The following is a 27,633-nucleotide window of genomic DNA, read 5'->3' as shown; positions in this document are numbered from 1 at the left end:
CAGCCATCTCCTATAATTTTCCACACAGAGAAAATCTTGATACATTGTTCTAGAAAAGTTTTTCCTATGTTTATTTTATTTTTCTGGAGTTTATGGGGAAAAGAAAGTGGAAAAGGTGAACGGGGTAAAAAGAAAAGGAAATTATGGAAAGAGTTAATGTATTTCAGCGATGTGTTAAAGTTACATTCATTGTCTAGAAAAGGGATAATTCCTGCTCAAAATTATCTGGTTCTAATACTATTAGAACAAAAACAATCAGACAGACTTCAAAATAACAATAAAGAATAACAATATTTTATTGGAAAACATAAGACAATAGGGCTTTTAAAAAGTTACATTTGTTATGTTCCCTAGGGACAGAGGTTAAATATATATCCATTCATAACAATATTTCACAACATAAAGGGTCAACTTCTTACCAACACAGCACCAAATAATGAATTGTGCCCATCCAAATTTGTGCCTAAAATTTCTGAAGTGATAGATTGAATTTTAGGATTATATGAATACTTAAAAGATTAACATATTTTAAAAACATACTCTTCAAAAATGCACCAACTTTAATATATATTATGTTACCAAAATCCACCTTAAATATTGACAAACCACAGATGCTGTAATAATTATCTAGGAACAAAGTTAGTCAAATGTTTGATTCCCTTCAGAGGTAATAGGTTGCCAGAACATTCAGAGTCAAAGTAATTATCTAAGAGAACTTTAGAAATACTTTAGGCTTTCAATTTTTGGTCTTTTATTTGTTGACTGTTTTAGAAGAAATTAGCTGACTAACTTAACTGAGTGTACTTTGCTTAATGGAATGCTAGGGCAGAGAAGAAAGTTTCTGGGCACTAGATCTGGACAGACTGTGTCCATATTATATTTCCTGTATTTTGGAGCTTTGTGTGTGATTTAGATCATTGAAGAAGTCCCCTTGCTTTAACAAATTTGAAAATTATCTCCTGTGAATTTATTTGATACTTTAAGATAACGTATGATATGTGCCAAAAACATGAACAACATAATTTTCATCTCTACTAGGATAATAGAATGTTATTACTTCAAAAGTACAAAGTATAACAGATCAAATCTTAGATCAGAATGGAAGTGGACCACTCTGTTACACATGTAACTAGTTATTATTTTAGTTCTCCCCTTTTATGTTATACCCTAAACTAAATAAAACAACCACTTCTAAAATGAGACACAGTAATAAATTGTTTTCTAAAAACAAACTAAACTAAAACTGAGCACCTTAGAGTATACAATCATGTAAAAAAGGAAAAGTGAAGGCCGTACCAGACTCTCCACTTCTGAGGAAGGTGTGTCAGTAGAGTTGAGCTTGCTGTGTGGTTCTAATGTTGGAAGATCCAGGGAGAAAAACTCCAAGGCAGTGCAAGGTAAATTTTCACTAAGCTCAAATGGCTTTTAACCAAAGGTTTATGAGTCACTACAAATTGCTTTTAGAAACACCAGAGGGCGCCAGGGCCTGAAGCATGGTTAACACAGGGGTAATTTTAACTTTCAAGTCACACACACACACACACACACACACACACACACACACACACACAGAATACCCACTCGAAGAAAAAAATAACTTCTAAAGAAATATATTTACATGTAATAACATTGTATAGTTAAATAAAGAGACAACAGATCAACTGTCATACTTTGGTGAAGATAGAATTTTTGCTGTTACTTCTGAATCAAGAATTGAGTAAGCATAAGTAGTAGTTTTAAAATGGTTGACACTAGCAATTCATTTAGCACCATATAGTTAGCACCAGAATAGATAAATACTGGTAATTTACACCTAACAATAACAACTGTAGTTTCAAAGAAATTTCAAAATTGTAATCATATGGTGATTGTAATTTTCAGCACCATTAACCAGTGACTTGTTAAACATCCTCAATTTTAATCATTTTATAATTCTACGTTGAGCCATGACACAATTTTAAAAAGGCGTCTTCACCCATACATATAGCAATATAAAACTTTCATAAAAACAAAGACAGTTTTAGTTATTACTAGAAATATAACTTTATCCCCCCTAAATACTTCAGTAGATAAAACCTTCCATCTATGTTAGGATTTGCATCCTATGATGCCGTGAAACCTAAGGGGAAAGACAGCAACAGTTTCTGCATTGCTTTTCCCTCTGGAAAATATTCAGGTCATCGATTTATTTTTGCATTATTTACCAAGCAAGGTATAGACACTTAAAGTGTCTATTATTTACCAAGCAAGGTATATACACTTAAAGTGGTATAAAGATGCACTGGGTTTACTAGGGTAGACTCTATGGATTTGCTTAATACAAAAATATGGGAAATACTTTGTTTCAATTAAAATTTTCAGAATAGGCTTTATTGGTTGGACTCACCCCTTCTTTTGCTCTGCTCTGTGCTAGTGTTGCATAGAAATTAGAAGTGACATTTTTGTGAATATCTCAAGTGCAGGTGACAGTAGAGCCAGATACAATTTCTAGAAAAGTTGTGAAGGGCCACAGCCATGATGATGCCAAAAGCAAAAATAATAGTACTAATAACCTCGGCCTCTATGTTATTAAAGCAAGCTTCTCTATCATTAAAAGAATGTTAAGACCACACCTACTCAGTTCACAAACATTCCTATAAAGTAGTGCATCAATTTTGTAGTGAAAATCATGGACTTCATTTTAGTTGTTTTTCCCACGTGAAAGCCAAAATGTTACTTTTCTACAAAATAAATAGCATTGGGGGACATTAATGAAGTTAGTCATATTACTTTTTAATGAAAGATTTCAAAATAAAAATTTTAATACTGACTATTTAATGCTGCCTGCTTTAAATTTATAACCAGACCTGTTTTACCTCTGAGAATTACAGTGCAAATCCATTAACCTAGCACCCCTGTGAAAATGTAAGACATTGTATCTCATTGTATCACAATGATACAAGAAAAACTATCATTTGCATTAGACCAGGAAAAATATTTTCACGTAGCTATTTTATATACCAACATTAAAAATTACAGACAGAATAGCAAACATACCCGTTGTATTTTCAACTTAGTTGTTAAGTTTTAACAGTTGTTTTGTAATCCTGCAGACCCTAGTTTCAATGTCATCCCATGGATGGTTCATTTGAAAGCTTTTACATTTTACATGCAAACCTTCATGCTTTAGAGATTTTTAGTCTTTAAAAGCAAGGAAAGGCAGAATTAGTTTCAACTTTTACAAGTTTAGACTTTTAAACTAATTCTGAAAACTCCTCTGAACTAAACATTTATTACACTCCAGACACTGGATAACACGCTATGATAAATGCAATGAATTACATGGAGATCATGCCAAGGAGAAGCTCTGGTACTGATCATTTTAATATTCATAAACTTCTGCTAATATGGTGAGTTAACCTTCATGAGCAAACCTGTGAGCTACATATTAAATATCATTATTCTTCCTTCAATTTGAGAAATCCAATTACTCATGCAAAAGAGAAAGAAATCTGGAAATGAGAGTTGTAAATTTCTGTTCATACAGTTTTTCCTTCAGTAACATTAAGGATGAAAACACTCTTAGGTGTGGCAAGCAGTTACCATCAAAATGAAATTCCATTGGATGGCCAGATGGCACACACGTGTAAATTTGAAAGTTAGAGACAAGAGGCTCAAGAGTCAGTCATTCTTGACTACATAGTGAGTTTAAGGTCAACCTGGGCTGTGTGAGACTGTCTCAGGGGAAATAAAGTGAAAGAAATAGAAAAAAAATTGAACGAAGTCTATATTGGATAATACTTTTATCTTCTATTGTATTCCTGAAATGGTTCTTTAAATTAGGACCATATATGTTTCCACAAGGCAGGGTCACTTAATAGTAAAACATTTGGTTCCAATTGTCAGTGTTTAAAAGTAATTAGACCATTTGTTTGACATCAAGTAGGCCCAGTATCCAGATGGATTCTGCTCCCGTTGAAAGGATCTAATTAACGATCTGCCATCTTTCAATGCATGCACCTAAGAAACCGTAGTTGTGTATGTTAAATAAGTAGCTTTCTTCTGTTGTTTGTCCTCTGAAATTATCATGTTTACTTGCTCTGTGAGTCTGTACTCATGTTCACATGCGTGCACATGTGTGTGCACACACACATTTGAAATATAATTTGTTCCACGTCTTGTCCCAGATATTGTATTATCCTCTCTGAAAAGGACTTTGTAAATTAAGCCATTTTTTCCTAATCTCACGAGGGAAGATTTTGTGATTATTCACTTGATTTTCATAAACAAAGTTAATGAGGAACTGAAAATCACTTCTCTATAAAAATGAAGTCCCATAATTAGTTCTGTGAAAAACATCCACCAAAGGCTATAGTAACAAAATTGACTGCATGTGGTATTTATGGAGGATCTTGGATATAATATTCAAAAGCTCAGGGTAGTAGGTAGGTGACCTTCTCCAACTAATGGCAGGGAAACCAAGGAGATGAATGTGCCCTCAACTCTACGCATCTTTCTAAAATCCTTTATCCTTTGTTCGTGGGTCCCAAGATGTATTCAACTCTTCTGGAGCTTCTGGCTGGTCTTTGTGTACCAGCATGCTAATCCCATGATTACTCATGCCTCTTATTCTCTTGGACTTCATCAGTATTCTGAGAATCATGTTTTCAGTCTAGCCTATTCTGCTCCAGAAATCCTTGAGCAGTTGTTGATTCTTATATAGTTTGGTGGTTTGAATAATGACTCCCACAGGTTTATATATTTGGGTATAGGATCTTACTCAGACTTTTAGCAAGAATGAGGAGGGATAGCCATATTGGAGAGGGTGTAAATTTGTCATTATGGGTTGACTTTGATGTTTAAAAACCCTGGCCTGGCGCAGTCTTACTATTCTTGCCTCCTGCCTGCAGGTCAGGGTATAAACGCTCACCTACTGCTCCAGTACCGCACCTCCTTCCTGCCTATCTTCATCTTCCCATCAGGATGACCATGGACTAATCCCCTGAAACTGTAAGCAAGCCCCTAGTTAAATACTTTCTTTTTATAAGCTTCTTTGGTCATGGTGTCTATTCACAGCACTATAACTAAGACACCTTCCATATCTCACTTAAATATTGGAGTTTCCTGGGAAACAGACACTTCATACGTGAGACAGCAGCCTTTATCATCCATTCCACCCTTAAGTGGTTAATATGTTTGTTCCTCAAAATACATGAAATATGATTATTTAAAAATAATTCATAGCAAAATTACTAGGCTATGCTATTTTGTGGACATCTCTGATAGCTTCTCCAAGGCAGGAATCACATATAATTATTTTTGCATTATCAGAACATAATCAGCAAAGTGAATTAGTCAAGGTAATTGTTAGATGAATAATCAAAAGATTAACTCATTCAAAAAATTCAAAAAAAATAAAACTGATCAAACTGAGTGTTATGGAAATGTCCATAAATTTAGCATACACTTTAGAGACCCAAATAAAATTAAGTATCTCCAGAACAAATTCTATAATTACTTAATTAAATAATCTTCAAATACCACTGATTTGCAAACAGTCCTTTCATGGGTGTGATAGAAATGGTCCATAAGCCCAAATACATTTTTCATTTTCCCTTGTTAGCGATCGCATCATATTACTGTCTATGTGTCACATCACACATCATATGTGCATGTATATACATACATATGTATACATAAGAATACACAAATATTACAGCTTGAGCATACATTTCATTCCTTAGGGACATAGTAACATAATTTCCCTGAATACAGGTTATGGAATTGAAGGCAATGACTATGCCATCACTACATATACAGTCATTTAATTTAAATTTAAGGTCAGCGAAATAGAAATTGATGTTTTGCTTGTATCCAAAACTTAACACCCTAGACAAACACTAGACAACTGACCACTAAAATGAAAATAGGGGTATGATAAAATATGTATAATAAAGTCAAACTTCAACATATATATATATATATATATATATATATATATATATATATACTTATGAGTTCAAAAGCCAATGTATCTCCCAGAGGAATAAAAATACAAGCTTATTTAAACCAGTACAAGTAGTTTGATGTCACTCCTGGAAAGCACAGATTGTCGGTACAGGCTCCCCCGTAACTCGGAGGACACGATGAACACGGCACTCCTACTTTGTATGGTGCTTCTCCAATCCAGTTACCCCTTAGAAGAAAAAGGAAAAGACGGCATTAGTGCTGCTCACTCACCCCAAAGTCAGAAGACTTCTCCGTACATGTCCACACACTCCTGACATGTGAGGAGCATATTTTATAAGGTCCTGAAAATTACATTCATTTTTTTAAAAAAATTTCAAAACACATTATTCCATATTTCTTGCTTTTAAAATGCTTTCTATCTGAATAGATGAAGAGAATCTTAACTGATAGGTAAGTAATAACGTCCTATTTACAATTTCTGGTGATAGTATAAGTCATGAACACCAGGCTCCATCCATCCACTACATTTGTCTTCTACTCTAGCAGCATTCTAGGGCACAAGGCCAGGTCCCAGTTCCATTTAATATATGAGAGAATAATAAAAAAATGGTCACAATGCTCATAAGATTTATTTTTAAAGTTAGAAAAATTTAAAATTCTAATCTTTATAAAACCAGGAGTCAACTATTCAATTGGCTCATAGGCACAAAAGTGATTCTCAAAACTTTTTCCGCATAGGAAACCAAACCTGTCAGTTTTTAGTTGCTGCTCTGTGATCATTCATGGTTTGAGTACCTACAACTACTTGATTGGTCCTTCTCGCTACAATAACACAGTGATTACAACAATGAAGCTAATTCTCTGTGCAGAATATCTGAGCAAGACTATTGCTGCTGGGCTTTTGTTCTTTACATTGTAGTAAAGGATGACAATGACTTATTTTCAGTATCAGACTACTAACAGAGACAGCAAAATAAAGGAAATTAAATGAAGAAGAAGTTTGGCTATCGATGCTAAAACCAGGGTTGAGCACAACAGATCTTAGTGTGCATTTAACCTAAACAAGACCTGGAGGTGACTTTGAAGCACACATGCAGGATGTAAAATTAGTACTACTCAGCTGCGAATTTTGACCAATTTCAACATATGAAAGTATGCATGTTAAAAATTCAATAATTAACTGTTCATATCACAAACTGAAATGGAAGTTTAGGATTCCCCGCTTTCACTTAATGGAGTCTACTGTCTGCCTGGAGGATAGGATTTCTCTCTCGATGTCATTTTGATGACATCACAGGCCTATCTTGAAGCACTCCAAGCCTCTCCTCCTATCATGTGACTTATATGTTCTCATCTTCTCTTGAATCTTCTGACCCTGTAATAAAAATCTTTTCTCTCACTATCTATTTATTCAAAGGTATATGAGAACAGTATGTGGAATGAGCCTGTTATATAATTTTACATTTCTACTTATTTTTTAAATATTTCTTATTTTTTTAAATATTTAAACTCTCAAGAATGTGTTTTGAAAACAAAACCCAGAACTGAAAGCTTATTATGTGTAATATATCATATGTCACAAATTTCTAAAAAAACATACTTATTATTGAATAGAGGATAATAATGTTCAACAGTAAGTCAGTCAATTCATACATCATCCATTTTTTCATTTTTTTGTTCAAATCCACTTATTTACATATTATCTCTCTTCTATTTATTTTCTTTCTTTCTCATTTTTTCACTGAAAGGCTTAGCCTACAGAAAACTTCAACTGAAAAAATAATATTAAACTCCCAGTCAAGATTTTAAGTCTTAATCACCTATGATTTTTATTAAGACCATAAAATATTAGTTTTTTATTAAAACTATAATACATTAATTGCATAATACATTCATGTCTTTTAAAGACTGTCATACATTAACGTTAGTGCTATAATATATTAATGTTAGTGCAATGCCTTATATTTGGGGCCTAAAAATCAATAGATACTATTAGGAAATTTTATTATTTGGCTGAAATAGAGGAGCTAAATAGATTTTTAAAATCTCTCTTTGATGATCTATTTAAAACTTAGCCAGTTTCTCACAGGGAGGGAGGATAAATGCGTAATAGGAGGATATATAATTAAAATAGCAAACAAATGCAAGGTTTAAATTTCTTTTGAAAGTATTTTTCAGACTCCTCATTGCAATAATTCTGAAGAAAAATCATAAATTTTCTTTTTTTAAAAGCAGGATTAGCCCAAGCCCACCACCATATCAACGAGTCTTGTGGTTATTTATGACATGCTGTTCCCCTTCCTCCATGTGTTGGAAAAGCTGGAGAAAATCTTTGTCTAAGACTCACTTTGGAAGGCACCACAAGTATCAAAAATCCCTTCCACATTTGACACTTATTCCAAATGGGAAGAGAACTCTGTATAAATATGGGAACAATTTCTCATCCTCAGAGTTACAGCTATCAAGAAGGCATTTTATTTAGTGTTAGTAAATGTTTATCGATCTTTATAAGGAATATTCAAACATATAACTAGATTTTGTAATCTTTGGCAAATTAGTATTTTATATATGTAGGCTATAGAATGATGATACCAAATAAATTTTATTCTAAAAAATGAGAGAAGTAAGAAAAAATCTTTTCCAATATGTTTCTTTCCTACAGAAATAGGTAAGCCAACATTCTGGTACTGGTAATTCAGAATATTGTCTGATAACATCTCTAGAGGATGCTTTCTGATACCTTTGATACAGGTGTCAATGATTATGAAACACAGTCTTACACTTAATGTGGCAGAGCAGTGATGGCAAGAAGAACTTAGTGAGTTCAGGAGTCTTAATGCGTAAACCTTACAATTTTAACTCATAACCCTTGTCCCTGTGAAAAGAAACCTTTTACCCTCTCATTTCTCAGATTTGTGGGGATGATCATGAGGTTGGAGATGAAGCGTAGGTGAAGGTGAAGAAGTACTGCAGAATATATTTACTTCTATAAAAAAATGATGCCCATCTGGCTGCTGACCTCTAACATTTAGGCTACAGGAAGTGGAACTCAACTAGGTACTTACTTTGGAGCATAATTGCAGACCAAGTACACTGCACGTCGCCACACAGATCCCCACACATTCATGTTTTGACAAGTATGAATCGCACATCCTATTCGATTAGAAGTAGCCCATACCATCTGCAAAAATAAATCAATATCTTCCAAAATTGCTTAAAAATTCAACACTCATCAAAACGAGAAAATCATTTTTTTAAGATAGGAATAAAAAGCAAACACAGAAGTAGAAATGACCTGTGTATAATGAGTGCACATGGGACCAAAGCATCGCATAGGACACCGAGGGTTGCAATCCTGGGGGTAAGGAAAGGCATAATCTTTTACTTCGTCATACCATGGCTTGACCAGCTGGAGAATAGAGCGATATCTAGATGTCAAGAGAAAGAGCAAAAAAGAACTCAGTAAGCAGGAAGATATTTAGTGATCTTGTCTTACACCATAAAAGTGTTCTAATATTGTTCATTATAGCTAGCTCATGTCCACTCCTGAAAATTACTATCCACTCTTTGCTAGAGCTCTTCATTTCTCTGAAAAGAGAAGAGCATGAAAATGCCCAATGAACCTTCATTCATCCAAGTGCACGCTAGGCCATTCCAAAACCAGAAGAACACAAATTATTCAGGAAGCATCAAAGTCTTATTTAAAGTATGCAAAAAATTTACTCTACTAGAATTTTATTAATAGTTTAGATTTATTAGACACATGGAAATAGTTAAAATACTTTAGCTCTCATGAAAGTGTTCATAAGAATGGCATTATAGAATGTTGGTCATGATATTCTACAGTAGAAGGAAACATTCTGTCAGCAAGAATTTTCTCATACTTTCACATACACACGTCTGTGTGCACACTCATGTAAATGTAAATTTTTCTCTTACCAATGTGCCTATTTATTAATTTAATTGTTTATATGCAACTATACACAACAATGGGAATATAAACAACCACACATAGATGACTTCTGCAAAATCATGGAGTTTTTTGTGTGTATGGGGTCGTGGGACAAAATACAGCATGCACAATCCTTTCTAGAATTCATCAGAATCAATGACAAATACAGATAGAGGTAGCATATTCGAAAGTAAGAGAGAAAGATTATCTTATTAGACCTTATGAACTACTTGTATAGCTTTTTAAAATCAAGTTATTCATAACCCAAACATCATTTCCTGACTCACAGAAGTCAGTTGAAAATTGCTAATACTACTTAAAATTGTTACATTTATCATCTGTAGGGTCCATAAATAATGAGGAATAATCATGTGAATAATTGTTTCCTACCTTCCAGTTCGGACAGATAGATTTTGACCCAAAAATCTCAACAAATAAGAAGGTCCATGGTCCCAAATGCAAGTGGCTGCCCAGGCCTCAGCAGATTTTGCAAGATTTTCATCCCAGACCTGTGGAAGTTAAATAATCCTTCAGTTTTGCTGAATTTGTTTTAATAAGCAAAAAGAAAGAAAAGAAACAATGCTCCTATTTCCGGGAGTTCTTTCAGTTCAGGGTCCTGTGATTATTGTAGCTAAAACCAAGTATTAATTATGAACTAAACATAACTATAATAAAATAACTTCAAAGTTCTACAGAGGGTGCTATGTAGATAAAGTGCTTTATATTTTAATCAAATTAAGAAAAATTTTAGTTTTATAAAAAGGAAATTAGTGGAGAGATACTAATATATATATTTACATATAGTAGGTTATTGTTATTTGAAAATGCATGCCAAAATTTGCATGACTCTTTGATTTTATATATGTTCATATTAGTCACTATGCAGATTGGCATTCCCATCTCAATAACTGCATAGAGAGGTCAAGCAAGCCAGCATTGTAGTGGTGTCAACAATAAATTACCTCTGTAAAGTTAGTCAATCAACTTTCTATTAAAGTACGAAGACATAAATATCAGTACTTCTTCTACACAAAAGACATCTTCCATTAATTGGTATAGAGCATTAAACTAACAAATTTAATGTAAAACTATTTCATCCTAGTACTTAAATGAACATTAAAAACATATGTTTTTCAGCTTTCATGGATTTATCAAACATTTATTTTTTAACAAAAATTAGTAAAATAAGGATTTCTGAAATATTGAATGTAGTTTATTGAAATATAAAGCTACACAATTAATTCACTAAAAGGTGATATCATCAATCAACTGCATTTCTTGAAATGTTAATCACAGTTATTTGTGAAAATACATGTACATATCATATATTAATATGTACTGTTCTTCAGTTTTAAAAATACTTTATTACAATCAACTATATGAGTCAAATATATGAATATCAGCATGGTACAAATAGCACTGATATGAAACACAGTGATCTTGTGTTTATACTACTGAGGTCATCAGTGACTGGGGACTGTCATCATCATCTGTCTGCCAGTTAACTCAGTCACAAAACTAGAACACTGGAGGTGACGCCACCTTCAGATCCACAGTCTCATGATTTGGATATACATGAGTAGTCCCAGAGTCAGTGCCAAAATGAGCTATATGATACTGACCAGTGATTGGTCAGCACTGCTGAGAACACGCACTCTACACAAAACAGGTCAAAATATTCAACAAATATCTTTCCTTCATTGTGTGTGTGTGTGTGTGTGTGTGCACACGCGCACGTGTGTGGTGTAGTGTAGTACAGTGCTGGTATATCTGTATGTGCTGTGCATGTATTTTCATGATTATGTAGAGAGTGGACATGCTCATGTAGAGGAAAATGGTTGACTCCCGTTGTCTTCCTTAGTCACTCTCTACCTTTTGATTTGTTTGTTTGTTTACACAAAGAGCTTGAGCTGATCCATTGCACGTGTGTGGTGTAGTGTAGTACAGTGCTGGTATATCTGTATGTGCTGTGCATGTATTTTCATGATTATGTAGAGAGTGGACATGCTCATGTAGAGGAAAATGGTTGACTCCCGTTGTCTTCCTTAGTCACTCTCTACCTTTTGATTTGTTTGTTTGTTTACACAAAGAGCTTGAGCTGATCCATTTAGCAAGAGTGAATGGCTAGCAAGTTTCAGAGATCCACTTGTGCCCACCTTCAGAGCTCTGAAATTTCAAGCCCATGTAAATGCACCTGACCTTTGTATGTGGGTTCTAGGAAATTTGCTAAGGTTAGTCTCCGTGCTTGCATACTATCAATCCCCCAGGTGATTTTCATCCTCTTAACTTGGGGCTATCAAGTCAACATTGAGTTTATCATGAATAGGGTAGATAAGCTTTGAATTAAATATTTAAAATGGGTTATTCTGTTTGTTAGTAAATTAAGAGATAGCTTGAGCTAAACAAATATCTTGACTGTAAATCACATGCAACTGAAACATTTCGCCTAAGACAAAAAAACAGAATTCAAACTGCTGTTGTCTAGTATCTGGCAGAGCTGTGACCCTGAGAGATAAGGGGAAAATGAAAAGAATGCAGGATTCTCTTCAAGTAGGGAGATCCTTTGAGCTTGACCCAGAGATATAAAATTGAGACAAAAAATGGTGTTTCGTGGGAGAGAGCTGGGAGAAATTTCCTGTCTTATATAAGTCAGAAGAATTGATAATATTAATACAATACAAATAAAAGGCTATCTTACCATGTGACCTGTTGGAAATCTTCACTGTACTAATAAAAAAACTTGGTACACAATGGCACCTGTGACTGTGTATTTGTGTCCAGCCAGTACTCCTACCTAATAAGAAACCATGATCGTTGGAATGTAACTTTATATAACTGTAGACTTGTTTGGAAATATTTTTTTTTAATTTCAAATTATGAAGTTTGGAAGTATGCAAAATGACAAAGTTTAAAGTTTGAAAAGATGAATAATTTCAGGTAAGGAATCTATATTTATAACCTTATGCTAATGTTTGCAGTAATTGGGAGACTATGGCTTCTTACAATAGCATATAGACTTCTATTTTCAATATAAAATATATAGGGAAGACATTGTCGCCAATTGTGATTTTAGTTGAAAATGATAAAAGTCTGGTAAATTCTTAACCCAGTGCTGTGAAGTTTGGTTTTTTCCTCTAACATTTGTTAAAGAAACATTTACGTTTCAGTAAATTGTAAGAGGATATTAAGTCTGTATTTCTTGACTTGTATGAAATTTCTTAAATATATGGAAAGGGTAATTATCAAATCGGGCAAAACACTGAAACAAAAAATAAATGTATTAAATTTAAAAATAGAGTTTAACCATTTAATTTTCAGGAGGTGGATATTAAATAAATATGTGTTTTCAAAAATATTTACATTCATTAAAAGAAATCCCTTCCTAAAAAACAATAAGTTGAAGCTAAAATTAAGGAAGAAATAAAAATAATGATTTAGAACAGCATAATCAACCATGGAAAAGCTATTGTGTATAATGCAATTGTGTTCAAAGACAACATACTATAAATAAAAATATCCCATTAAAATTTTAAAGATAGATATATGGATTGGATATGGACAAGGACACCATTATAGAAATAACATGGAAGACAGCATAAAATATTCTAAGACATTTATTTTCTTGGGCATATTTATTGCCCATATTTATATGGGCATCTCTTACATATTTGGATTGTTTTTTGTCGTACACAGAAAATGTTTTAGTTTGTTTTTAATGACAAGGGTAATCTGATCCTTTATGTTAGATTGGGGAGAGGGTGCTGACTTGCAGAAGCCATAGACAAATTAAGTGATGATAAAATTACTCCTCTGGAGGGCAGCCAAAGGCATCAACAGAGTTCATGCGCATTAACAAAGTTGTTTCTGTTTTAAAATTGGCAGACTTGTTTTTATTAGAAAGGAATGTTTGTGAAATGCCGTTGAAGGAAACTGAGATGAACATACAAGAATCATTGTTAAACTATCTGAGAGCCTAGCAATGACCCTTGGATTGATTGGAGAAGAGACAGATGAGATCAGAGGTAAAGATAGGCCCTCAAAGGTGGGATTCAGATTATTTGTTAGGTGAATTAAACATTTCAAGGATGATACCTTAAAAGAGAAGGAGGAGGCAAGTAAAAAAAAATGAATTGAGACAGCATATAGCCTCCTGTAGCCTCAAAAATACAAAGACTGCACACTGTATGTAGAACTCTCTAGGGAAAGATGAAGACAATGGGAAATGGTGGGCCCTGTCTTTTGAAGATTGCTTTATTTCTTGAGTAGGATCTCACTATGGAGCTTAGTATCATTCTATCAACATCTCCTGTGTACCATCACAAGGAAATTTGTGGAGATGCCTTGATCAACAGCAAGATGTACTTGTTTAGGGGCTGGGAGCTTGGATGTTGCCAGCATTTATGATAAGCTTTTATTATTTCTATTATGTTAATATGAATTGTTTCCTTTTCTCTTCATGTTCATGGGTGGTAGTAAATAAAGAATGATTCTCAACAGTCTTTAACTCAAACTTCAAGCAAGAAAAATTTCAGATTATACTACAACATATAAAGAAGTCCTATTTCTGAAAATGTGAATGGTAAAAGTTTGCTTCTTTTAGTAAATGAAACACATTTCCAAGTAAAGATCATTCTGTGTTACAGACATTTCCTGCTGCTAGTATCCATGTATTTTCTAAAATCAGGAATTAAATGATCATTGGAGTGAATTGTGTGCTGCAGGAGCTCCTTCCACTTCTTCGTCCAATAGCCTTTAAGATACCAGCCCACTTGGGTGTGGTCTCTTTCTCTTTAAAAAGCTGTGGTAGCACTGTTCTCTCTCAATCTCTCTCTCTCTCTCTCTCTCTCTCTCTCTCTCTCTCTCTTTCTTCAGACTCTGCTTCCGACTACTAGACTCCTTTCCTGGTCATTCAGAGGGATGTTGACTAGGATAGTGATCTGTAAGTTTTCCCTTTAAATAAATAATCTTTTTATTAATCATAATTCCAAACGGGTGTGGGATTGTTTTGTGACTTACGCCTTCATCTGGCACCCAATGTTTGGTTTTAGAACCACCCCCTCAGCTGCCTGCTGCCAGCTTGCCTTGGCACGAGCCCTCTCTCAGTGGCGGCCTGTGCATGGAGCCAGCAGTTCAATATAGAATCTCATGCAGTAGCTTTTCTTGCCACAATTCTTTATATTTTCTCTTTACATGCCTCAGATTGGCTTCAAGTCCCCACGCGCCCTATCGTTTGCCTCCCAACATGGATTTAAACTCCATGCCTCCTGTGCTCCATGGGCCCAGACAGTCTCTGCCCACTGATTTGCTCTTTTCTAAGTGGTTTTTAAATCCCACTTGCAGTGCACCAGCACTTAAGCAGTTCAAGTCAGAACGCAAGCAGTGCAACCCTCCCGGTGACTCTTTGTCACATGGAGGCATACGCGGCTGTGGGTTGCTCTTCTCTACCCTTGGATTCTGAGTTTCTGGTTCCATGTATGGAATTGATTTAATTATATTTACTTTGTTGAACAACTCATATTTGCAAGTCTTTGACAAATACTAAGGCAGACACTGAAACAGGACCCCATTTCTGTCACTGAGGAAGGAACAACAGTTGCTAAAATTTGCTTATAAATGCTGCTGAATTAATCCAAGACAGGTATTTTGAAATTCACTTGACTTCAAAATTGAAGTCAAAAGGTATGTTACTTTGGAGTAGAGGTTTTACTTTTGTTTTCACAGGAAATGAGAGGTTGTGGATTCATTCTGAGTTAAGATAAAGCAGGTTTGATCAAGGGAGATCACCTGAGAAATCTCCGGTAGGAACAGTTGGCCCAGATGTCAGAGTTCTACATCCAGAACAGATTCAAGATTGTTGGCTGAGATGATCAAGACTCACAGAATACTCCAGTCAGGACTTGATCATAATTTAAAATTTTCTTTAGGTCCCCATAAGATTATAAGTGACCCTGACCAGCAGGAAGTAGCCTGGAATACTATGCCCACATTCCCCCCAAAATGTACTATGGATATTTTCCTTTGTTTAAAAAAAAAGGAGGGGGAAGTGATGCAGGAGAATGGTCTATATTCTGTCAATTATGTTTTAAATAAACACTGATTGATCAGTAGCCAGGCAGAAAGCATATACTGGACAACCAGACATGAAGTAGAGGCAGGGCAATGAGAACAGGAATATTCTGGGAAGGAGGAAGCCCATTCCCCTTGCAGTTTTGTCCAGACACTGAAGAAGCAGGATGTGACCTGCCCCACTGAAAATGGTACTGAGCCATGTGGCTAACAGAGGTAAGAATAATGGGTTAATATAAGTTATAATAGCTAATAAGAAGCCTGAAGTAATGGGCCAATCAGTTTATGATTAATGTAGAATTCTGTATGATTTTCTTTGGGACCTAACGACTGTGGGAACTGGACAGGACAGAAACCCCAACAAGCAGGCCCACTTGTTACAATTGTGTGTTAATGTAGAAATTATCCCTGGAAAAACCTCTTTGTTTTAATCTATTAGTTCCTTCATTGTCTCTTGACAACGGTGTGGAGATGCGATCCACGTACTATAACCTCAACTGAGTTTCAAGTCCTGGACTATGAGCTTTTATTGTTCTTAAAGCACATTTTAGAGTTTTCACGAAAGTAATACTTCCATAATATTCTTGGGATTTTGGAGAAGGGATCTGTAGCCATAATTAGACCTTTTGAGACAAGTTCCTAGATTAGAGATATTGGATTGTATACATGTAGTACCAACTTTATTGTATTAACTTTATTCACTAAGATGGCTTTATTAAACAAGACTTCAGATGTAATATTTCAAAAAATATCATTTCAAAATCTCAAAATTATAAGGATAAAAAACTAAAAGTCATGGCAACCCCTTTCCTTGAAGCCTGAATTTAATGATTGGTAGCATTATCATAAGGTAATTCACCTATATTATTTTCCAAGTATAGAGAGTACAAAAATAATTTTATTTCATGTTGGAAATTATTTCTTATACTCTCTGATATTCTCAGAGGCAGTGCATGTAGGGAAATTTGCTGTCCAGTGAGCCCAAGAGCAGGAAAGATAAATAGACAAAAAGTAGCATTTACTATACTGCACGGCACTGTAGTGTGCTGTGGTGCATTGCTGTTTGAAGCATGTTTGTGTCTAATAGAGCGTTTGGATCAATTGTTAAAAGAAGAGATTTATTCTCTCTAAACTCTGAATTTCCATCTCTAAATGAAGAAATCTGTTCTTATCTCCCAAGAGTGTGATGAGAGTAAATTTGACACAGAGACTGAGGGATATTTATGACATCTAGGACTAGAGCTCACTAAATAATATGAGTTACTATTGTTGAGAATTTAAAAACTGTAGTAAGTCCAGAGGGTTGGGGAGACACCTGAAATGTGAATGTCTTTCATGAATTTATCTACCATTAATCTCTACTACCCAGGCAGTTTAATGAAAAGAGAGAAGGCCTGAAGTGACTGAAAAATTAGCAATATAACTGTGTAGAAAGAAGGCACTTGCTCATAGGAACAGTAACATTGGGCAGAAAGAGATAACATTAGAGAATATTTTGGAAGTTGTAAGAGCATTTTCCCTCCTTGAAGCATTGCTAAACATCTGCTTTTTACTGTAAAGTTTGAAAGTTATTGTTGATTATTTAGCAATGATTCTACTCTTCAGGGTGAGGGGATGGGGTGTTATACACCACTTGTCATATGACAGTGAAGTTTAGACTGCCAAAGTATTTTCATGAATGGTCAATTTCTTCCTCTGATTAAATGTCACAATATATTGGAAACGGATTTGTTGGTTGTGAGGCTACCCCGACAAACACATGCAAATCCCAGATCATACACTGCCTCAGAGTACCCTGTCTGGCTACCCGCTAACCACTAAAAAAAATGGTTTCCAAAGAATACAAAGAGACAGATCTGGGAAAGTGTTCATGTTTTAGCAAATCATGAAATATGAAATATTGGGAAAATATTAAAGAATATCTTAAACATCTTTATAGAATAACATTAAAAAATAACATCCTTAAATAACATCTTTGTTTGCATTGATTGCTCTGAATTTAAAAGATTTCCTGAAAAGTTAATTCCAAAATCAATATATTTTGGAATATCCAGCCTATCCAGCCTATTTTGGTCTAAATGTTTGTCATCTGCTTTGAGCACTATGGATAACATAACAGGAACACCTACAGGCCATCTCCTAAACCATTGTTTAGGATGCATTTGTGTCAAGCTTTTTCTTAAATGACTTAAAACATTAGTTTTTATTTTCCCATGTCCCTCCTCCAATATCATCCTTCAAAAGTTCTCAGAGACAATCAAATACCTCAAGTTTATAATCACTGTATGTCCTTGGGTTCTTGTGGTACAGTTTTACAGATATATTAAATTCTCAATACCAGATAGTCAGCCTAGCAGATTTCTAAATTATTTTTAGAAGTCCTTTGATTGTTTTCCCAAAAATTCTTGTCCCAAGAGAACTGGAGTAGCTTGGCACCAACTAGGTTCTTAAAACAGATTTGGATTAGGGTGGCATTTTCTTGTAAACATTCTTAAGTAGATTCCTATAGACAGACTCCAGTCCAGTTTCCGTGACACTCTGCTACCTACCTTACATAGAATGCTGTGTTCCTCCTCTCAAAGCACATCCCCATCCCAAATTTTTTGGTGGAAGAATGTTTCTGTGTACTTTCTCACATTTTATCTGCTTTTCAACTTCCTTAGCCATGCTCACCAGACGACAATCCCCTGTCACTCCTTGGCCCCCTAAAATTTGTTGCCTTTGTGTTCCCTGACTCAGAGTAACACAGTTGTCCCCCTCAAAGACATAAACTATCCTTGACTGCTCTGTCCTGTAAATATCTCTCTGCAACTTCATATGAATCATCCTTTCTGACCTGATTTCCAAATGTTTCACAGCCCCAGCTTACCCTGTTGCCTCAAACATACTTCAGGTTTCAATTATCTCTCACCAAGCCTGTCATGACAGACTCTGACTAGGCATCCTTTCCCCACCACTGCCTTTTTCCACTCCTTCTTTACCCCATGGCCAGAATGACCTTTCTAAACTCCAAATGCAATCATGCAATTTCCCAGATAAAACTTTTAATACTTCCTCTGATCTTACTTTTTACCCACTCCTTCCCCTCCTCCCACTCCTTTCACCTTCTCCTCCACCCCACATCCACTCCTAAGGGAGGGTAAGGCTTCCCACAGGAAGTCAACAAAGTCTTACACATTGCTTTGAGGCAGAACCAAGGCCCTCCCCATTATATCTAGGACCTCCAAAAAGAGAATGGGTTCCCAAAAGCCAATATAAGAAGGAGGGACAAATTTTGGTCTTACTGCCAATGGCCCCAGTCTTCCCCAGACATACAACTGTCACCCATATTCAAGGCTTTGCTTGGTCCTATGCTGGTTCTCCTGCTGTCCCATCAGAGTTGGTGAGCTCCCAGTAGCTCTGGTAAGCTGTTTTAGTGGGTACCTCCATCATGGCCTTGACCCCTTTGCTCATATTATCACTCCTCTCTCTTTTCAACTGGACTTATGAGCACATCCCAGCATTCTGCTATAGATTTCTGCATCTGCTTCCATCAGTTGCTGGATGAAGGTTCTATGATGGTATTGAAGATAGTCATCAAGTCATCAATTAGACTACAGGGCAAGGCTAGTTCAGTCACCCTCTCCACAATTGCTTAGGGTCTTAGCTGGGGTCATCCTCGTGGTTGTAAGCATAACTAACAAAATAAAAGAAATGGAAGAATCTCAGGCGACAGAAGGTATAGATTCATTGGTCAAAGAAAATGTTAAATCCCTTGCTCTTATAACAGTCAATCAAGTTTTTTAGTGTCCTAAAAATACCTTCAATATTGTAATACTCAATTCTTTTAAACATTAAATCTGAGTCATATAATTATACCACCCAATATCTTATAGAACACTCTAGTGATCACACAGTCCCCCTCTTCTTATTTATTTAATTTTTTGGTATAATAGATTTTAGTCTAATATTTAGCCACATCACTTTTGGAAGCTGTCACTACTCTGCTACTTCTGTCCATACAAGGGATAGGTCTCCTTCTGTACTCTGAGAGTGGTCAGTAGTTCCCCTGCTTTGACATGTCGTACACTGCCTTGCCCACTTCTGTGATAGACATACTGCTTCTGTCTGTGCCTCATTGCTCCCCACTCCAGGAGAATTCCCAAAGTGGAAGGAGAGACTGTTAAATGATCTCCCCACCACCTCTCGTAGTCATATACTCTAACCAGGAAAGGCACGCATTTCTTAACTGTGGATTGTGGGACAAGATGTGACACTGCATCCTATAAAGCACTCAGAAGAAAGACACAAAATTATTTTTTTTACTTTCTAGTTTGTGGCCAAATATCATTTGCACTAGATTGTAGCCCTGAGTACTGGAAATCACAGCCACCCGTTAGGTCGCCCGTTTGTTACTCATAAGTACTCTTTCTGCTCACTAATGATACGATTCAGAATCATGCAATTTTCATACTTTTAACATGTATTGACAATCTCTAAGGAGAAAATGTTTTTGCCTTCAGATGTGGAAAAGAGAAATAAAAGCACATAAACTCCAAGGAAAGACCATCTTCTTTGGTGTTCAAGTAACTTGCAGCAGACTGTATCTGGGAAGAAAGCACCTACAAAACTTGTCTGGTCTCCACTAGAAGACGAGACACCCTAGTCCTTGTCCAGGAGAGCAAAGATACCAAGCCCAGAATGTGCTGGCAAGTGCCTTCCTGTCCATCAACATGCTTAGTCCACTACTTCCTGGCAGCAGTTCTTACAGGCCTTCTAGAAGCCATAAGAGCACTCATTGAAGAGCATTAGATTAGACACAGAAAAGTTCATGTATTCCTAATAAAATCAATTGAGTTATACTTTCCAAATGAGAAGAAATGTGCTGTCTGGCTATAGCATTGCTTCATTGACAAAAAAGGGCAAGGACAGACATCAAAACTATTTTGGAGAAAAGATCATAGTGTGTATTTCAGCCTAGGCTAGTACTCACTGTATAGTCCTTGTTAGCCTTGAACTCAGCAATTTTTCTGCCTCAGATCTGACACCATAATGTTTAGTCAACTACAGAAGAAAGGAAACAATCGTGGTTTGAATTATCCACATTCTCTTTCACATAAAGCCTAGATAAATTAAATTAACATTTTTCTTTATTCCCAAGTCACAGATTATCATTCTAGGCCAACAATGTGTTGGCCTTTACTAAGGTTGGATTAATTGCCTCATTCATTCACTGAATCCTGCTGTTACTTTACTACCTACTACTATTTGGTAATAGATATGTTTCTTTTCCTGAAAAGAACACAAGTAACCTTTTATATTTAGCTCAGCAACTCAGATTTGCCGGAAGCAAACAAACATAAGTCATATGATAACAAAAGTGATTTGAGCTTCCTGAGATATCATTGCTATCTTCTTTCCCAGCCCATTTCTAGCATAGCTGTCATGTTGTCCGTAACCTGTGTTTCTCTGAATAATCCGACCATGTGTGCTGCAGTTTAATTATGTCCTTCTGCTTATCATTGTGTATAAAGTAACCATGCTGTTCTTTCCTCTTACCTAAAAACCAAGTACTGCTCCTCAACAGTCACCACCTCTTATGTATGCTGTGACTTCATCATGTGTAAGAAGCCTTCTTTCTAAGATGCCTTTCTGCCCTTGATCTCAAATGGCACATCCTTCACGGTCATTTTGTATCAGGCCTTCTTTGCACCTCCTACGCGTCCTGACTGGCTGGTCCCTGCTCATGGCTTGGGTCATCCATGACTTTGCCTTCTGCCACAGCCATCCCACCTCTTGCAAAGCATCAGCGTCACATTCTCCTCTTGCACAGAGGTCTTCACCATTTTCCAGCTGGAGGTTTTCAGTTCCACCCCCAACTCTTTCTCGCAGTGTTTGTTTCATGTTTCTTACAGCAATCTCCTACAGCAGAGCATTATGCTTGGTGGTTTTCCTACCTATTTGTTTTGTTTTTACTGTACTGCTTATACTTTAAAGACAAAGATTCCTATCTTTGGATCCGTTCCTCTCATGGAGAGGTTTCTGTTGTTTTTTTTAAAAATTAATTTACTCAATTGCTCTGAATCAGACCATCCTGCAAACTGAACTCTGTATAAGTTTTGCAAATTCATTCTTTGGGGGGTAATTTTTATTCTAAGAAACTAATGTGGTTTTTGGTTTAGAGTCATGGTTTAAGTTGCCCTTATGAAGAATGAAAAGCAGCTGGTGTCCAAAAGCTCCCTGGAAATTAGTCAAGCACCTAACTGAAGAAAGGGGGCTAAGAGTGCAAAGGTTTCACTGGCACATTTTAGTTCTATCTGCACTGCTGCATATGTAAAAAGGTTCTGTTTTGGAAAAGTAAGTATTACACACAAGGTGTGTTTTATTAAGTCACAGGCACTATATAAATATGGTTTATAACCATTTTGTGAAAGTAAACCTTGATGCTCAAATTTCTTTTGTTTCATTTTATTGTACACAGTCTAAGACAATTACTTAAAGAATCTGATTTTAAGAGGTTTAAAGGATTTAAAAATACTTGTTTTATTTCAAGTATGTGATGAAATATCACGATGGGGAAATGCTAAAAGAATAATGGTATCAAAATTGGTGTTGTTTATAAACATGTAACATTTGGGGTTTGGTCTAAATGTAATAAATAATGGGGGCCCATTGTCTATACACAAAGACTTTCAAAGCTCAGTAGAGAAATGAAAGAGAACAATCATTAACTTAGCACCCAGTAGCCCTAAGATGAGAGAGTTGGCAATAAGTGCCCACAGGACTGTTTGTCAAGCGTGGTTGTGATACGAACATAATAAAGACACGGAAGCGACAGAGAGCATAGCACCTCAGTGGAAGGATGAGGTGCACATAGCTGTGGGTATGAAAATGTCCCCGAAGGAACTGGGATTCTAATACAAAAGTCTTGAAAAGGGCGGAGGATGAACTAGTTAAGGAGACTGGATTAGTTAAGTCTACCTCCGATAGAGAGAAACTGGACAAATGGCTCAGCACATTCTAGAATAAAGGAAGTCCAAGGCAGTCTAGCACAGTTAGGGATCTCTGAGTCGAAGCCAAGTATTTCTGCAGCAGATACCGAAGGGGATTATTTGAGCCTGCAGCGGGTGACTCAGAGAGAAAATATTTGTTAGGTAGTGTAATAAACATACCATGAGTTTCTGAGGTGTATGCTACAGGTTAGGAACTGATCTAACTTCCCAAATGATGCCAATTCAAATCAGTGTTGTCAGTTTCCACTGAGATCCAGGTTTCCACTTAGCTTAAACACTGAGTCATTCAGAATACCTGCACTAACCTCTAAGCTACCTATTAATACATGCCTGCCACTGAATTTCACCACAAGGCACCCAACCGCAGCAATTCTATTGATGGATTGAACCATAGGATAAGGAAAGGGAGGCTATTTCTAAACTTGTCAGTTTTCTCTACCTCTAGTCCTTTGCCCTGCTCTTTCCTCTGTGACTCCCCTCATCTGTGAATAGGAATTCTCTTCCACCTGTCCAAGGCCAGTCTCTCCAACAATCCCAGTGAGTGACTCATCCTGGACATGAGCTTTATCGTTGTAACCTCATCACTTTCTAGCCTGCTCTTGCCGATTCTTTTATCTGGTTTGTTATTTTATTACCATCCATAGGCCAAGGAGATTTGTTGTTTTTGTTCAAGAATGTGTGCTAGTGGCTTAGAACAGTGCCAACACAAGGTAGATGCTAAGTAAGCACTGAATATGTAGGCCTTAAACCACAGATTTTCACATGGTCCTTGTTTTGCTTTATAGAGCATAGTGTTTCCGCTATGGCTTTTCTCTGCATTCATTGAGCTAAAGAAGATTTCTGAATATGTACTATATAATTATCCACTGTGTTGGGTTATTGCAAAATAAATCAGATGTAAAAAATTCTGATACCTGAGAAGAAAGCAACGAGAGAATGATAAACAGAACAAGAACAATTTACAATCTCTTCTGGAGCTTTTCTGATAACATATTCTGGTATTCTCAGAGATATCCTTCAATGGACATATGAGACCCCATCCCCAACCCAGTGCCAGTCTGGACAGCATCATTCTTTGATCACACCATCTGGGTTTAGTCATTAACATTTCTGGGTCTACATGATTTCACTTGGAAAATTGTGATCACAATCCCAACTTCAGATGGTGAACGTGGGTTATCAAATGAGGTCATCAGTGGAAACAGCGTGGGCTCTGGCACATAGAAGCAATTAAACAAATGCATATGGAGTGATGTAATTCTTGATAAGAGGATTTTTTTTATTCTACCAAGTTCTGTGTTCTGCCCATGCTACTACTGGTGACCTCTTTGACCTCAATATTATTAGCGTAGTGAGTTACATTATCCCATTATTTATTAATTGCTTATTGTATACACTGTTAGGACCGGTAGGCAAAGTGGGTCTTAGAACCACTGAGGAACTTGTGTGAGTCCATAGTGAGTGACTTAGCCATGAGGTATAACCTGGCTCAGTGGTCATGGTCTTCATTCAAGGTTTTGTATCAATGAGATCATAGCCAGAAAGCACTCCTTGACCTTGTAGGCTAGGTACTGTTCCTTACTGAGCTCACATAGACCTCAGTGTTTACTTCTTTCACAATCTATAATAGCTTTTGAAACATATTTGCTCCTCTAGGTCTAACTGCAGCCCTCCGGCATGTGGGCAGCTGTTTCTACTTTGGGAACTTGAGTTAGTTCTCACTGAGTCCCTTTCACAGAAAACTCAAGGAAACTCATTGAAGTTTACAGAATGACTCTGTATCTGTGAGTTCTGATTTTATTTCTCTGCCCTTAACTCATATAGTCCTTACAACAGTCCCTTGGGGCAGATGCTCACTGCATACTTTTCTTAGAGAAGATGAGAGCAGAACACACTAAGTAAAGCGCTTATGCCACCTAAAAGGACAGGACTAGAACCTCAACATTTAGACTCCAGCATCCAAACTCTTAATAATGACATGATAATACCCAAGACTGATGATAACCTTTGTTAGTTTAATAAATTCTAGGAAAGGTCATTTTAGGACTCTAAATTAGACGACTTTCATGAACTGTGATTCCCTAGATTTATTTGCTATGTCTATTTTTCTTGTGACATCGACACTAGCAGTTGGTCAGGTACAAACAACCTACTTAGAAAAGCAAATGGTTCTAGACGCTGACACCTGTTGGTGGCCTTCATTGCATTAAACAAACTCCACACTGTGATCTCGTAAAGTGAAACCCTTTAAATCATAACTTTGCATGACTTCAAAAGCAAAAATAAAGCTTAGCCAGACTCGTTCCTTTTAATACCAGCTTAATATTTTTGCTCTCTAAGTGAAATGATTTAAACATAGTCTATTTTTAAGAGCAAGCAAAGAATGTGTTCATGGCAACTTGGAACTGTGTGCAAGTAAGTGTACTGGCTTCCCTCTTATCTGAAGGACTAAGTCTTAAATCACAGGGAAGAAAGAAAAGAGCCAACGTGTTCTCTCAGAATACAAATAGACTAGTGTGGGTGAGAGCTTTGTCCAAGAACTGGGAGAGACACCTCGCCAGGAATAAATCAAGCACATGAAACCTTCAATTTCAAGAAAGATTCTCAAGAAATGTTTGAACTGATAAATATGACTTTTAGATTCAGAAAACACAGAAAAAAATCCCCATGAAATCTGCTTGGAAAGATGGCTTTGCAAATGTGGGCAGTCAGCATACCCCCCCTTTTTTTTCTCCTTACAGAAGACGTGGCTTGTCAGGATTATGAAACTCACAGAAAAAAAGTCTATGTACATCCCCTCCCATGTCTCTCTCACATACATTAACTCATGAAAGAACACAATTTAACACTTGGGAGGTATGCTGAAACCTTTCCCAAGGTCAAGTATGTACCCTGTACCTCTTGACATACAAGCACTGTAGTCCATTTCGATCCTACTACCATAAAAATTACAATTTCTCACTTAGAATTCAAGCAAGGAGAATTCCTCTTACCATATATTCCATGTTTGCTGCTGGTGGGAAGACTTTGCCGCGAACTTGGTTATGGTAATCGAGAATGGCGATCATGTCATTCTGCGAGATGTAGCGCTTCCGCCTTGCTTTAGGGATGCCCGCAGACTGCAGTGGCGCGCTCAGGGCTGCTTCAATATCAGTGAAATTATTGGTTGGCGGGGATGAGTCAGTGGAATTGGGTAAGACGACGGTGCTTGCTTCACAGAAGAGGGACAAAAGGATCGCAAGGCTGACTGCAGAAACTGCTATCATTTTGAGGGGTGGAAAATAGTTCACCAGGTTTGTTTTGCTTTAAAGCAAAAAAGTACAGAGTTAGGGTCTTTAGAAAAGCAAACAAGCAAGCAAACAAGAAAGAAAGAAAGAAAAAACGAGCCATAGTTTAATGGATTTACAATGTCATCACTTGGGAGCATAGCTTGGGTTGACATTCTCCCAAAAATCTAAATAAATGTCTCTTGAAAAGAAAGCTACGGTAATTTCTACACTATGTAGAAATGTGCTGTGAATCAAAGCCCCTAAAAGGAATTTTCTGAAGCTTAAAAAAAAAAAACAACAAAAAAAAAAACACGTGACCACTTATCCTGAAATGAATGAAGACCTTTTGCCCCTTTGACCTAAATGCCTGAACTGAAAGCTTTATTACTGCTTGCCTGTTTCCAGTCAGGAATCTTTAGCAATGCAAGCTGCCCTTGAGACATACAAGGAAAAATACAGGTAGCCACAAAAAAAAAAAGAATATGCTGATAATATGTCCCAGGCATTCTATACACTGAATGACAGAACACACAAAATCGTCCTAAGGAAAAAAATGTGAGTTGCTTTACAATAATGCATGCAATAGAATCTAGTTGAGCCAAATAGCTTACCTCTGCACAATGCCAAAATGAATACTCTGTTCCTCCAGCAATGTAAGGTTCTTTGTTAAGTTGTAGCATGAACTTGTGTAAAAGGAGTGTGTCTTATTACAAGCTCTCAGAAGCAAAAGCCTGCAAGGTTTGAATGCTGTTGGCTACAGAAGCAGCTAACAGCCTTTATATGTCAGTTTGCAAAGTCCAGAAAGGGCAGGCTCTCCTAGGGTCTCTCAGCCAAAATGCAAGGGGAGGGGTTTGGGACAGAGGGAGAAAAAAAAAACAGTGATTGGGTGGCAACTTTTTTATGTGGGTGGTGAGGAAATTGAGTCACACCCACAGCTTACAAAGCACAAACCATAAGACACCCCTCCCCCCTTTTTCTCTGAGCGTCTACCTTTTCTGTGAGTGGTTAATTTTTCTTTCCTACTATTCTCTAGCTCCTGGCTCCCATACCAGAAAGAAAAGGAAAGAAGTGGCGGGGAGTGGAGGGGGAGGAACTCAAGGACCGTGAGTTCTTGAAAACACAGATGGCTGAGTAACAAGCAATACATTTTTTTTAAGTGGCAGCAAATGACATAGACGCTGAAGAAAGCAGGAAGATATTAAATCAAGAGATCAACTCTCACAGTTAATCTGGGTGGCCACAAAAATTATTCAGGAGGATGCCAGGCAAGTCAGTAGTAGCCAAGCTATAGTATATGATGTTAGGATAATAGATGCTCCAGTGGCCGTGCTCTCTGTCTCCGTGTGGTTTCATTCCTATAATTTATATTTTCATGCTCCTCTCATTCCATCTTCCCTCAGGTTTT

General features: G+C 36.5%; 1 protein-coding gene across 1 annotated transcript; it reads right to left on the bottom strand.

Annotated features, from left to right (window-relative positions):
• Positions 1-272: 272 nt before the first annotated feature.
• Positions 273-27,021, bottom strand: Pi15 (peptidase inhibitor 15). The gene is made up of 6 exons (XM_048420562.3): positions 26,840-27,021; positions 25,953-26,262; positions 10,292-10,410; positions 9,245-9,377; positions 9,015-9,130; positions 273-6,175 (listed from the first exon to the last, which is right to left on the bottom strand). The coding sequence occupies exons 2-6, from the start codon at positions 26,223-26,225 to the stop codon at positions 6,040-6,042; spliced, it is 777 nt and encodes a 258-aa protein (XP_048276519.2). The 5' UTR covers positions 26,226-26,262; positions 26,840-27,021; the 3' UTR covers positions 273-6,039.
• Between the last annotated feature and the right edge of the window lie 612 nt (positions 27,022-27,633).

The sequence above is a fragment of the Myodes glareolus genome, chromosome 16 (assembly GCF_982192425.1).
Source record: "Myodes glareolus chromosome 16, mMyoGla1.1, whole genome shotgun sequence".
Classification (NCBI taxonomy): Eukaryota; Metazoa; Chordata; class Mammalia; order Rodentia; family Cricetidae; genus Myodes; species Myodes glareolus.
Note: the sequence above shows the minus strand (reverse complement) of the source record. Positions and strands in the feature narration are given on the sequence as shown.

Bases quoted from the DNA above. Each gene is read 5' to 3' on its own strand.
- Pi15 (XM_048420562.3), bottom strand. From the start codon at position 26,225: ATGATAGCAGTTTCTGCAGTCAGCCTTGCGATCCTTTTGTCCCTCTTC. The intron at 10,411-25,952 runs GTAAGAGGAATT...TAACTTCCACAG, and splicing joins CAGCAAACATGGAATATATG to GTCTGGGATGAAAATCTTGC. The intron at 9,378-10,291 runs GTAGGAAACAAT...CTTGACATCTAG, and splicing joins CTATCTGTCCGAACTGGAAG to ATATCGCTCTATTCTCCAGC.